This window comes from Gymnoscopelus microlampas (assembly GCF_963454915.1).
Source record: "Gymnoscopelus microlampas genome assembly, chromosome: 5".
Classification (NCBI taxonomy): domain Eukaryota; kingdom Metazoa; phylum Chordata; class Actinopteri; order Myctophiformes; family Myctophidae; genus Gymnoscopelus; species Gymnoscopelus microlampas.
Genome location: NC_139942.1, coordinates 31497724 through 31511692, shown reverse-complemented (window position 1 = coordinate 31511692; position 13969 = coordinate 31497724). Strand labels below are relative to the sequence as shown.

At 40.1% G+C, this 13969-nt stretch overlaps 1 protein-coding gene across 1 annotated transcript in view; it reads left to right on the top strand.

Moving 5' to 3' along the window:
- Positions 1 to 1255: 1255 nt before the first annotated feature.
- Positions 1256 to 13969, top strand: part of LOC311045036 (serotransferrin-1-like) — a gene marked incomplete at both ends in the record, with an annotated part of 14075 nt that continues 1361 nt past the window's right edge. The window contains 14 exons of the mRNA XM_084056847.1: positions 1256 to 1408; positions 5434 to 5536; positions 5705 to 5902; positions 6106 to 6241; positions 7576 to 7634; positions 7782 to 7936; positions 8073 to 8220; positions 8340 to 8509; positions 9117 to 9225; positions 9894 to 10058; positions 10604 to 10754; positions 10845 to 10912; positions 11040 to 11227; positions 11418 to 11592. Coding sequence (XP_083912973.1) covers positions 1256 to 1408; positions 5434 to 5536; positions 5705 to 5902; positions 6106 to 6241; positions 7576 to 7634; positions 7782 to 7936; positions 8073 to 8220; positions 8340 to 8509; positions 9117 to 9225; positions 9894 to 10058; positions 10604 to 10754; positions 10845 to 10912; positions 11040 to 11227; positions 11418 to 11592 — 1978 coding nt within the window. The remainder of the gene's footprint in view (positions 1409 to 5433; positions 5537 to 5704; positions 5903 to 6105; positions 6242 to 7575; positions 7635 to 7781; positions 7937 to 8072; positions 8221 to 8339; positions 8510 to 9116; positions 9226 to 9893; positions 10059 to 10603; positions 10755 to 10844; positions 10913 to 11039; positions 11228 to 11417; positions 11593 to 13969) is intronic.

Below are 13969 nucleotides of genomic sequence, written 5' to 3'. Positions count from 1 at the left end.
GGGGAGCTACTGAGCAATTCTGTCTGGCCATCATCAATGCAAAATCAGGGCAAGTGACATCACTTGCCCTGCCATTCTGAAATGGCCTGTTCAGACACGCCCATTCAAGAAATCCATGAAATGAGCATGAATGACTGAATGTTAAAAAAAAATATTTTTTGGGGTACAAGAGACACTGGGGAGCCCAAAAAATACTAAAAACCTAAAAAAAAATGAAATTCATGGTGTAGCCCCTTTAAGGCTAGTACGGGTCAAATATATAGCAACGCACCAAATCCTTAAAAGAGCCATAGTTTTAGAGATACCAGTGCCGAAGGGAGAACAAAGCACAGCCATGCTTTGTCATATTGTCCTGCAAAAGCGGTTAAATCAATGGCTATAATGACACCCACAGAAATCTTAGGAAACATTAAACTAGACAAATTTGAAGATTTCCATACAGCACGCCAAGCTTTCTCGTAGTGGTCAGTAACCTAAAAATGACAGAGCCAGGTTATCTACTAGAAGAGTTTCCAGTTCACAAAACAGCTGTTTGGGGGAAATCTTGGTGAGAAGGTGAACGAGAAATACCTTCTCTCCCTTGAAGAACTACTGCTGATCTGCCCTTCATCATGAGCCAAAATGTCCATGTTACTCCAGTGGATGTTCTCAGTGACCATTACTAGATAACTGGGTGTACAGAGGAGTTGGTTGACATGAATGTGGAGTAGCATCACATGAGCCAGTACATCAGGACGAGATGGTGCGAGGCCAACTCATTTAGCATATGAACCATGGCAAGATTAGTGCAAAACTATTGATGGAAAATGATGATTGCAATGTGCAGCTAGTCTGTTCTCTCTCACTGCCCTCCCCTTGCCCTGCATGACATCTCATCTGAGCTACAGCTCATGCTGGATGATGACATCGTTGAGTAGGTGATTGTGTCACCCTGGATCTCCAACCTGGTGGTGGCTCATCTGAGTGGAACTGAGAGTGGTGAATAAGGACATCATACCCATCAGGTACCCTGCCAATGACAGAAGGCTCACCATGGTTCACAATGTTCTCAATTGGACCTCCGCCAGGACTATCTACAGGTGCCATTACACCCAGAGAGCCACAACTTCACTGCTTTGCAATGTTTTTTTCCCACTACACACATACAGTATGGCTTTCGGACTCTGTTCGGCCCCCAGCCGAAGATCACAGCTTCCAATTTTGCTGAGATCCCGGGTGTGGGTTCTACCTCAACAACATTGTTGTTCATGGAGCCATGGCGAGCATCTCCGTGTTCACCATGATGACCAAGCACCTCCTCACACTCAATGATGAAAAGTGCCTCCTTGCTGCCCTATGGTTTTTAGAGTTTCGCCTCTCTGCTGAGGGCATGTACCCACTCCACTCAAGCACAGACGCCAACCACACTGTCAGGTGAAAAAGAAGTGGCATCATGTGTATCAGAGGAGACAAGTGTTGGTCTACACCCTCCCCTAGACCAAACAGTAGGGGTTAACAGTGACAGGGACAATAAACATGGGAAGGTAATTGACATGTCAATGACTAAACTGGGTGGGTGGGGTGGTGTGGGGGTGACGGTAAGCCCTGGCTCTGGACACCAGTTTGCTCTGTATCCCTCCTGAAGTCCTAGCTCAGGTCACTCACCCTTGGTCCATGTGAACTTCCATCTCCCTCAACCCCATGGAACAGAGGTCCTCAGTGGGATGTGTGCGAGCGCTGACACATATTTTTGTGTTAAATTAACATAAAGGACAGACCACTAGGTATTCACCATCCCCCTGGCCACGTCAAGTCCCGGCCTCATACCTGTGCCTTAACCATTGGGCCTGCACACTTCTATCTCCAGTTCACGCCAGGCCAGGTCAACATGTTTAACAGATAATTCATTTAGCTAACTATCTGAAAGCCTTTTCAATTACACAGGGAAGCCACACTGTTATTTGATTTACCACGATCAGTGAACAAATAGATGTTGCAACATAGGCATTCCAAAGAAAACCAAACATTAGCAATATTCCAGGATCACATTAGGTTATCCAAGCCCAACAACCTCTTTCAATGTATAGCACATGGTTAATTGTTGTAGGAATATGTACTTGATGATGAGACAGACTATCTGGTCTGGTTTAGGATGGCTCAGTCCTCTAAACATCGGGTCAGACTGTAGACAGCCACGGTCCTGGATGTTATTTAAGGGAGCAGATAGGGTAACACAATATTAAACTATCAACTACCACACCCCATGGCTCTGCTGTCACTGGTAGCAGTTTGGACCTTATTCCCCTCATTTGACATTGATAAGGACTCCCGTCCCAACCCTATCTAAACCTATGCATGAGTGTTGACAGAATACATCACTGCATACTAGGAAGTGTTGTGTCTTAGATCAGGATTACAGTAAAATAACTCGGATTTAGCATACATCAAATACATATATTAATATTTCCTTAAATGAAAAATCCTTGTTATTCAATTATGTTTTTCAGGTCTGTAAAATAATCAAATTGTTTAATGTGCATTTCAACTACATACTGTATAATGGAAATCATGTTCATACTGTATTTGGAAGTCAACAAGTCTCTCAATTTTAGTCTTCAAACAATGTTCTGCCAACTGATAAATATCTGTGGTACATTTATGGGTATAGTATTGCCATTGGTAACTGTACAACAACTGGCATTTCCTTTACTTGTAACATTTCACTGAAATATTTTACCAGTTTCTTTGAAGACATGATCAAAAACTATTGTTTTCAGACGTTCTTTCAAATTTAATGAAGATATTTCCAGTGAGGCTAACATCTTGGGGTCATGACATATTCTGAATATGCATGGATTATTGAACAATTGTACTGTTACTAGTTTCACTATCCATTCTCTGATCTTCACAAAGATGTGTTTTCTCTAATACGAGAAAGTAGCTATGTGTCCCTTTTAATTGAGTGGGATTAATTTTAAATGACTGGGGATCTTATTTCTTGTATCATATTGCATGTGAAATGTTTTTTATTGAGATTAGCTTTTTTAAGAACTTTGTAAGAATTCTAAATGAGGCCATACAGTATAATGTACCAAAGATGGGTTTGAAATTTGAAGTCTTTTGAGTCCTCTGTTGTTTGATACAATATGGACACGGACTGTATTGCCCCCACACAGACACATTCTTCTCCAATCTCCACTCTCTGCATGTACCTTGGCTTTATTAAAGGCCCAGGTAACACACTCTGTACTGTACACTTAAGTCAAGTGTAACTTTGGAATAACCAGCACCAGGTGTACAGTTAACTATATACGTAAAAGTAATTATGTATATCAGAATGACCAAGCATACAGTAGTTTACACACCGTAAGATTCATTAAACTCTGATAGGTCACGGTCAAGGAAGAACAAGGGAGATAGCTGCCAACCCTACAGCCTGGTTCTGCCTGAAGTTTCTTCCCATTAAAGGGGAGTTTTTCCTCACTGTCACTAATAAAATGCTTGCTCAGGGCAGGGAGGACAACTTCAGGTCTCTACTCTATACTGTATGTAAAGTGTCTAGAGACAACTTGCGGTGATTCGGCACTATGATAAAACTGAATTGAAAAACTGAAGTTAAATTGAATTCATAGTGTAAATATTGACCTTTATGGCCCATAAAGAAGTGTAATTAACACTCCAGATTTAACTGTGGTTTCCCTGGGCCAGAGGTTTTACTACACTATCACTGCTGAGTCAGTGGTTGGAGTCAAAGTTCACATGATTGTGTATACTAATGTGACCTGAGTGTCATCAGCTCAGACCTCAAGTCATTCACAATTAAGAATGAATAATAATAAGGGTAGTAATAATAATAATAATAATAATTATTATTATTATTATTATTATTATTATTATTATTTTAACCTTTTCCAGCACGCTTTCAGAAGTAATCATAAAATCATTCAATAATGATACCTTGGAAAATATAAGTGGTTTAAGTGAAACTGTCCTTCATTTACAGACACTGTTGGTGAACAGATACCTTCATCTGCCCTTTTCCTGTGAAAGTGGGCATTTTTGAATATTTAGAAAATCTGATGTGCAGGTCTTCATGAATCAGTTAGCTTTAATCAACATGTACTTTAGTTCTACTGTTGTGTAATGTTGACTCAGCAAACACTGCATTATATGGGTCACACAGTGTCTTTTCGGAGGGAAAAGACTTTGCTATGGTGAATTTGTCCACTTTTTTGTCTAACCTGAAATATATATATATATATATATATATATATATATAATATGCCTAATGTATACAGCATTAGGCATATTTTACTGATATGACAGTGTAAACTAGTCATGCCAACTTTGTTGATACTTGTCTTCATCTTCGCCTCATGTGATAAATTAGCTGTGTTCATAACTGTATCTAAATATGTCACACCTTTCATGAATCAATAAGAAGAACAACACATTCAGACTAGCATGAATGAATGGCATTTTGTAGCAGAAGAAAAAACATGTTTTAAAATGTACAGTACAGGATAGATGATTGTTTGTTATCTATATTATATCTATGTTCTGTCTAGAATGACATTTTGCTTTTGATTCCAAATTAAATAATTCCATTGCAGAGTGTATAAGTTTGTATTTATCTTTTTCTGGAATTTTACTTTCCATTATGATGAAATATCAGAATTTCCAGCCTTTCTTTCATCATCATGCAGATGAAAGAGTGTTCACAGTGTTCACAGTGAACAACTGCACAGAGCCATGCATTAGGAAACCCTGACCAAACTATGACCCTTCTCTGTTTGATCAGCCCACGTTGACGTTTTCTATAAAAACCAGTAGGCTATTGTCACTGAACCAGTCTGCTGTGCTATTTTGGAGACTACCACGATCCAACATGAATCTTCTCCTTATTTCGTTGATGCTGGGAAGCCTTGGTAAAGACGATTCTTTTTTTATTATTATTATGTTGTCCTTGAAACGTTTCTCTCAAATATAGTGGAAATTGAAAAATGTTGAGCATCTTTAAAACATAATGAATGAACCAAGAAAAACAAGATTTTCTGGATGTATCCTTATCCACAGCGTTCGTGTCTACGGCTCCCACTGATAAAGTCAGATGGTGTCTGAAATCCAGCCAAGAAATGGTCAAATGTGAAGCACTCTCAGGCAAAGATTCTTCATTTGCCTGTGTGCAAAGACTAGACTCTATCGGATGCATCAAGGCAATTAAGGTGAGAACTAATCTACTTAATAGAGATAGGCAACTACTACCACTACCATGATCCAATTCACTTTGTCTTTATTTTCCACAAATGTTCTACTTAAACTGACTAAACAAGGACCAGCATATTTAATCGACTGTTAATACCAAAACTACACTGGTTTAAAAGAGATATATGCCACACCTCTGTAAATTCTAGAATCATTATTTATCAAGATGATAAATATCTCTTCTGACAGGCTGGTGAAGCAGATGCCATCACTTTGGATGGAGGTGATATCTACACAGCTGGATTGGCTCCTTACAATTTGCACCCCATTATTGCTGAGGACTATGGCGAATGTAAGATTAGTAACTGGTGCAGCAAGTAGTTCTCTTAATTATATTTTTGTTCGATTTTCTTTCTTCTTTTTATACATATATTATATATATATATATATATATATATATATATATATATATATATAATCGCTATACAACTATGCATGTGCCCTCTGTATACAACTATAGCTTCAGCAGACACCTGTTACTACGCTGTTGCTGTGGTAAAGAAGGGGGGCACCGTCTCCAGCATCAAAAACCTCAAGGGAAAGAAGTCCTGCCACACAGGATTAGGAAAGTCTGCAGGCTGGAACATTCCCATAGGAACTCTATTAGCATTGAAACAAATCCAGTGGTCAGGCACCGAGGATAAATCTGTGGAGAAGGGTGAGAGTTCGCTTGTACTTGTATGCATTGCTTTTCAGAGTTCCTCCAACAATATTTTGGTCAATAAAGTAAATAGGTGCATACATTATCAATGTTTAGACACTGTTAGAGAGATGTCTAAATTATCATTGATTACATTGACAATGTAGGAATTATCTGTCTGTCATCTCCTTAAATTAAATATGATTGTTATGGTTTTGTAGCGGTGAGTGAATTCTTCTCGGCCAGCTGTGTGCCAGGAGCTGACCGTAGTAAATTGCCCAACCTCTGTCAGCTTTGCGGGTCCGACTGCTCCAGGTCACACTCCAATCCTTACTATGACTATTCAGGTGCATTCAAGTGAGTACACGTCCCTCCTCCTTGTAACATGTACATTATTTACCTATACTTAATTAATTCCACTTCAAAGCTGCATTACTGACACGACTGCAAACAAAAATATATATTGCCTTACCAAATAGCTTCACAATAAATTCAGTTCAGTTTCAGGTTCAGGTATCTTATTTGAACAAGATAGCCTACAATCTGGGAACCCATTCAGTGAAAAAAAAGTTAAATTAAAAAAACTACATTTTTGCCTATGGAGGCACGACCTCCTTTTTTGTGTAAAACGGGAACTCGGGTTTGGCTCCTCCCCTTTCTTAGACCACTTCCTCCCGGGTACTTCTGTGTTTATTCCAACTAACAACAACATTACATGTTTAAGGCAGTAGTGCTGAGAAATTATGCTAAGAGATTATATAGCCTATAATATTTCTATCTTCCTATTTTATTTGTGTTTTTAATCTAGACTATTGAGGAGGATCATAGTACTACTATCTACTAGGAATAGCACTGCCTACAATGTTGCTACAGCTGTGTTGTACAATTGTTCATTTGACATTAAACACCTTGAACTTGAACCTTGATCTAGAAACGTATTTGGCCTATTCATTGTGTAATGATTATATAAAATAATTAATGAAATGATTCATTGGTTGCAATAAGGACTAAAGATTAAGAACATAATGTTAATCATACGTAATTAATATCCAAATAGGCTAACCACACATATCTCATGTTGTATCCACATGACATCCTAATCATAACCTTCTCTATAGCTCTCAAAACTGGTAAAGTAATCAGTCACCAAATAATTCTAGCTCTAGTTCTCTGGTTCAGTGGTTCTCAACCTGTGGGTCGGGACCCCCAGGGGGATCCCCATATGATTTTTGGCAGTGAAGTGACAATCTAAGGACTTTTAAGAACCTTTTAATACCTATAAAAAAAAAGATATAAACACCATCACTGCATCAAACGTAATCAACAAACTATACTATAAGAACTGGTCTAACATTGGCCAAATTGTCAAATAATATAAGAAAGATTTTTTTAAATAGCCGATCTACAAGCTCACATCGCTTTGTATTCCGAGGCGTTGTGACTGTGAGCTTGTAGATCTGCTATTTTCACAAATGTAACTGTGGAACCAAGTCAAAAACGTAATGCTTCAACTCCTACAATTCCAAGCGCTTGTCAGGGTGGGGGTCCCCAGTTCAAATATCATCCCATTATTTTGGGGGGTCGCTGCCTAAAGAGGTTGAGAACCACTGCTCTAGTTCTCCTAGTTTAGTCTATCTGTGCCTCATATGTCTACACTCCCCCTTGAAACTGTGTGTTGACCTGTCCCATAGGTGCCTGGAGAGGGACGGAAATGGAGACGTCGCCTTTGTCAAACACAGCACTGTTACTGGTCAGTATTCAAACATTTTCTATGCTGATATGAAATAACTGCAGCATTAATATTGATTCATATAGAAGGTATATAGAAGGCTCTTCCAGTCATGATTTTCAAACACAAAGAAATATATATATGTTTTAATGGCTTATTATTTCGCAGACGGAGTGAATTATGAGTTGCTGTGTAAGGATGGCACCAAAGCACCCATCGGAAACTATGAAAAATGCCATCTGGCCAAGGCCCCGGCCCATGCTGTGGTTAGCCGCAGTGACCCGGAGCTGGCTACTTTAATTAACACTAAACTCACTGCTCAGGTAATACATAGCTGGCCCGCCCCAGCCAGATAAATATGTTAATTGCTGCAGATATGACAGACAGAATAAGCTACATAATGTCTTAATAACTCAGAGACTTTATAATGCATAAAATAACTTTCTTTGTGACTTTCAGGGTTTGGATCTCTTCTCCTCTAGTGAATACTCAGGCAAGGACCTGATGTTCAAGGACTCAACAAAAAAACTGGTGAAGCTGCCCCCAGCTACAGATTCCTTCCTGTATTTGGGTGCCGAGTACATGAGCACCATCCGTTCCCTGAGAGGTAAGGGTAGCCAGCCAGCCAGCCAGCCAGCCAGCCAGCCAGCCAGCCAGACAGACAGACAGACAGATGTTATAAATGCATTTTATTTTATTACTGCCTTCTTTGACTTTGCTTTCCAGAGCCGTCCGCAACCACTTCAGCCACACCAAGCATCAAATGGTGTGCTGTGAGCCATGCTGAGAAGAGCAAATGTGACGAGTGGAGCCTCGTCGGCTCTGCTGTTAATGGCGCTGCCGTGGTCGAATGCCAGACAGCCCCCACGGTGGATGAATGTGTGAAGCAGATCATGGTAAATTCTTACAAGCTTGGTAATCTCTTTGCCCATTTCATGTGTCCCCCGGTGTCCTTGAATGGGGTCTCCAGCAAAATTAGCACCACAATCAGTTGTTTTACCGCTTTAACATTATCTTATAATAAATGGTAAATAGAGCTTTTATCCAAAGCGCTTTACATAGATTGTGCATTACATTCACCCATTCACACACACATCCATACAACGATGGCGGAGGAAACTATGCAAGGCACCAACTTGCTCATCGGGAGCAATTAGGAGTTCAGCGTCTTCCTCAAGGACACTTCGACACTGACTCTGGGGGAGACCGAGATCGAACTGGGAACCTTGCGGTTCCCATCCGGCCGCTCTACCAGCCACTCTACCCCTGAGCCATTGACGCCCTTGTCATTTGGATATTCAAAAATAGCATATCTCTACAAGCTCACAATACGTTTTGAAAATTGGTGGAAAATATTTGGAATAATTATTTTAACACAAATCTTTTCATATGGGTCCCTCCCTGGCACAAAATAGTTTCAGATGGGGTTCCGCCAAATATTTCTGAATTTGGGGGTCCTTGACATGAAAAAGGTTTGACAACACTGTCCTATCTGCTTCCTAGCGGGGAGAATCTGATGTCATGGCTATGGATGGAGGACAGGTGTACACAGCTGGAAAATGTGGTCTTGTTCCTGCCATGGTGGAGCAGTATGATGCAGGTAAAAGGCTAAGTAGAAATATCCTTAAGACATATAAGAATAAAGATATTTTATTATCATTCTAAAACATTTTTTTTGCGTGAAACAGTGAGATATAGTTATTGATCAGTCTCACAGCATCAGGAAAGAAGGCGTTCCTCAGCCTGGTGGTTCTGAACCTGAATCTTTGTTGCTTCTTGCCTGATGACAAACATGTGGGCAGAGTCCCTCTTGATGCAGAAGGTCTTTTTTGAGGATGATGGGGGAAGATGAGATGTTGTGGATTCTAATGCACTGGGGCCTTTTCGTCAAGTCCAGTAACGTGTTGCACAAATATTAGCCAAGTAGAGACAGTTTATATATCAGGGTGTGTGTGATGATGGTGTTCAAGGTGGAACTGAAGTTCAAGAAGAGCAGGCTGACATTTCCACTTGCACACGTACAGTATAGTGTACATGTAATACACTGTACTAATACGATTCTCTTCTACATCAACACTGACACTGTTCACATCTCTAACCCTCTTCACAGAGCAATGCAGTAACACCGGAATTGGTAAGTAACACCTGAAACCATTTTGAGTAGCAGCATGGCGTTTGGGGGCTACTAAACAGGGATTTGAGAATTATCAATAATTATTATTTATTTTTAGTTAACATTAGTCTTCTAATCCTATCTAATCCTATGCACTTCATCCACAGTGTCAGCCTCCTCCTACTATGCTGTAGCAGTGGTGAAGAAGGATTCTGGGGTGACCTGGGAGAACCTGCAGGGCAAGAAGTCCTGCCACACTGGCCTTGGTAGAACTGCAGGCTGGAACATCCCCATGGGCCTTATCCATGACCAAACAGGGAAATGTGACTTCGGTAAGCAGTTGTGGAATTGTCACCCACACACTCTAGCTCTGTGTCTTGCCCTCTCTCATTTTATTGCATTATTAGATATGCTTGCCATTTTTATATAAATTAGCTTAACGTCACCACTACAGTCACATTTTGTCAAACCTTCCAGGGTGCCACACAGTGATTTGAAATATCCAGTAATAATAATAAATTTCAAAATAAATATTATGCTTAGCTACAGATTATATTATTATTATTATTATTATTGTTGTTACCCTTATTATTATTATTATTATTATTATTATTATTATTATTATTATCATTATCATTATCATTATCATTATTATTAATTATGTATGTTGTCATGTGTTTTTGTTTACAGGACCACTAGACGCAGATTGATTATGAATGCTTAGAGTAATCGTGTCTAAAATAAAATTCAGGAAACTGTTTACTTTACCTTTACTGTAATTAGTGTCCATTGGGCCTCCTATTTAGAGCCATGTAAATTAGGAAACAGTGATTTATCTCAGCAACAGCCTAAGTAAGTGTTCTGCTCGTTTCTTAAGATAACTTCTTCAGTAGCGGTTGTGCTCCTGGAGCTGAAACTACCTCTGCACTTTGTAAGAAGTGCATTGGCAGTGGTAAAGCTGTGGGAGACAATTCCAAATGCAAAGCCAGCGCTGAAGAGCGGTACTACGGCTACAACGGGGCCTTCAGGTAAGGGACGCCAGGGCAGTTATGACCTGCTTAAGACTAAAGACTACTTCCTCACAATGCTGTGCTAAATAAGTTGCATTCCTTTCATAGGTGTCTTGTTGAGGGTGCTGGAGATGTTGCCTTCATCAAACACAGTATTGTTCCAGATAACAGTGATGGTAAGAGACTGTTAACCTCTGCTATTTCCCAAAACAGTCTTGTTTCTCCCAACCTTACCTTTTGTTTACTCAAATAACATGCCTCTTTAACTCTTTCTCCACTCTCATCGCACCTGCTCGTATCAAGGCAATCGTCCAACATGGGATACAAGCTTGAATATCAATTCTGATGATTATCGGCTGATCTGTCCTGAGAAGGCACCCGTTCCAATCAGAGAACATGAGTCATGCCACCTAGCCAAAGTGCCAGCTCACGCTGTGGTGACACGCCCAGAAATGCGAGATGTGGTTGTGAGCATACTCAACGACCAGCAGGTTGGTATATCAAACCAGACAGAACTAATCTTGAGCTCACACTGTTGAAATGTTGAATTTAGGGCAGCCATGAGCATTACATGGATTTTCACTGTGATATTCTTTTTATCATTAGATTTCACCCTGAAGTAGACATGAATGAAATCTATAAATGACTAACACTGAGCTGAATCTTATTGTTTATGTTTAGGCCAAGTTTGGTTTCACTGGCACTAATACCGAATTTCGAATGTTCGAGTCTGCTGGAGGAAAGGACCTTCTCTTCAAGGAAAAAACTAAGTGCCTCCAGGAGGTTGAAAGTGGTTCAGCCTATGATAAATTCCTCGGACCTGAGTATATGACCGCCATGAAGTCCCTAAGGCAATGTACTGCATCAGTTTCAGGTTGGTATTATGGATAAATATTTGCTTGAGAGAGGTACTCAATTTCTTACACAAATACACCTGTACAATACACTTTTAATTCAATTATGTAGGAAATCCCCTTCTAATTCAAATACATTAGATATGTATATTATTATTGCATTATGCAAACTATGCGCACACGCACACGCACACGCACACGCACACACACACACACACACACACACACACACACACACACACACACACACACATACACACACACACACACACACACACACACACACACACACACACACACACAGAATGATAGCATTTCTGTTCTGTCTTCTTACGTCTAACTTTTATGTTCTCCTTTCCCACTAGATCTGGAGAATTCATGCACTTTCCATTCCTGCCAGCAAAAAAACTAGTTGAAAAAAAGTGACTCAGTCTGATTCGTGCAAACTACCTTCACAGGACCCCAAGATGACATTTTCTTGTTTTGTTGATGCTTGTTTTCTAGAAATACATAAACACATGTTGAACCTATTTTGAATGTATGAAACTCCCATTCTTTTCCTATACAACAACGCTGTGCACTACTCCCAACTTTCTACAAATGAACACTAAAGAAAAATGTATACTTTTCGAATTACTATGTTGTACTGTTCGATAAAAACAACATGTTTTCGACTGAAATAGGTGTTCCTCATTGCCTGAGGTGATGACAGTCTCATATGCATGTAGGTACTTTGCTTCACCCTTCTCAAATAAACAACACTCAATTTCACAACCTATTCTATCACACATCATTATTTTGACTTTCATTGTAATGTCTCAAGAAAAACGATTACATTTGCGAAATGTAAAAATGTAATATGTGGGCACTTGGGTGGCACAGGGCTAAAGTTAAAGATAGATACTGTAGATAGATGGATAGATAGATAGATGGATGGATGGATAGATAGATAGATAGATAGATAGCATGAAAGGTGCCGCATGCCTTCATGTTCCCTGAAGGAAGTGTAGAGACCCATGACCTTTGCTCTAGTGCCACCCTCAGGCCAAAATGTCACCTTTGCACTAGATATCTCATAAGCTAACATACAGTTTGCACTGCAGGATGAACCCTATTGATTTTGTTGACCTCATGGATTTTCCTTTAGCATCATCACCCTTTGGCCAACAGGGTGGCAGCACACAGCACAGGCTTTAGGGCTAACGGCGTTGCACCAAAATGAGTTTCTCAGTACTGTACATTTTTAGGTACTTTTCTTTACTTGAGCTTTCACTGTGGGGATGTACATCCATCAACAGCACCATACATCATATGCTTGTGGCCATTTTCTGCAAACTGCAGAATACCATTCTTTGCCCCACCTGACATAAGCACTTATGAAACCAGACTCTTCAATGGTGTTTTCTCTTTGAACAGATTGTCTCTACTGCGCAACTCAATCAAGTTACGTAGCTTCAGATCTCATTTGACCTCAATGCAATCTCTCCAAGATCTGATAATGTACTGTCCTTGAAGAAGATCTGTAGCTTCTTGGAAGCTGTTGAGGTATTGATGACCAGTAAGATGAGGCGTGGTAATGATTAGGAGGGCACCAGACAGCCTATTAAGGGCCATGCATGTCGGGAACGATGCAAGTCGTTCCGATTATACTGCTATACGGCACAAATGTAAAGCTCGGCCAATCAGTTAAGCCGACGGGTCGGGTTAGCAGGTTAGTGGTCCAAAAATAAACAAACTGTCTCTGCAATATTGTCAGGGAGGTGGCTCTGTATCGTTTATGATAGTCAGTCACTCATATTTGAAACAGTCCGTTTCTGGCGAAAATGTAACTAATTCGGCGGAAGTAACATTAGGGTTTTCTCACCGTCAGTTGATGCTTTATATCCATGAGAGTAAAACCGCCGGGGTCATTTGTTTATTTTTGGAACACAGTTCTTATTTGACGCGATATTAAACACGTCTATGGGAATTCAGAACGGGGGAAAAAACGCGACCCAGGTAGGATGCGTAAATTACGTCAGACTTCGGTGCGCTATCAGGGACTAAATACTGCCATAGCGGCACAAACGTGACGTGATGCTCCGCAAATCCGTGAAGCCAACGGTTTGGGTTGGCCAATCAGGGAAGCCGCATACTATCTCCAGAACAAACAGAGGATTTGTGCCACCTTCTCAGACCCATGGGCCGGAATATACAGATATTCGTGATTTTTCAGTTCTGGTCCGTCCAAATTGCCAAATTGAGTTTGAGACTAATAATAATAATTATAATACATCAGACTTATATAGCGCTTTTCTTAGTACCCAAAGTCGCTTTACAAAACAGCTTAAAAACTATTTTATTAGGAGCAAAAAAGAAAGACGTTAAAAGTCTAAAAAC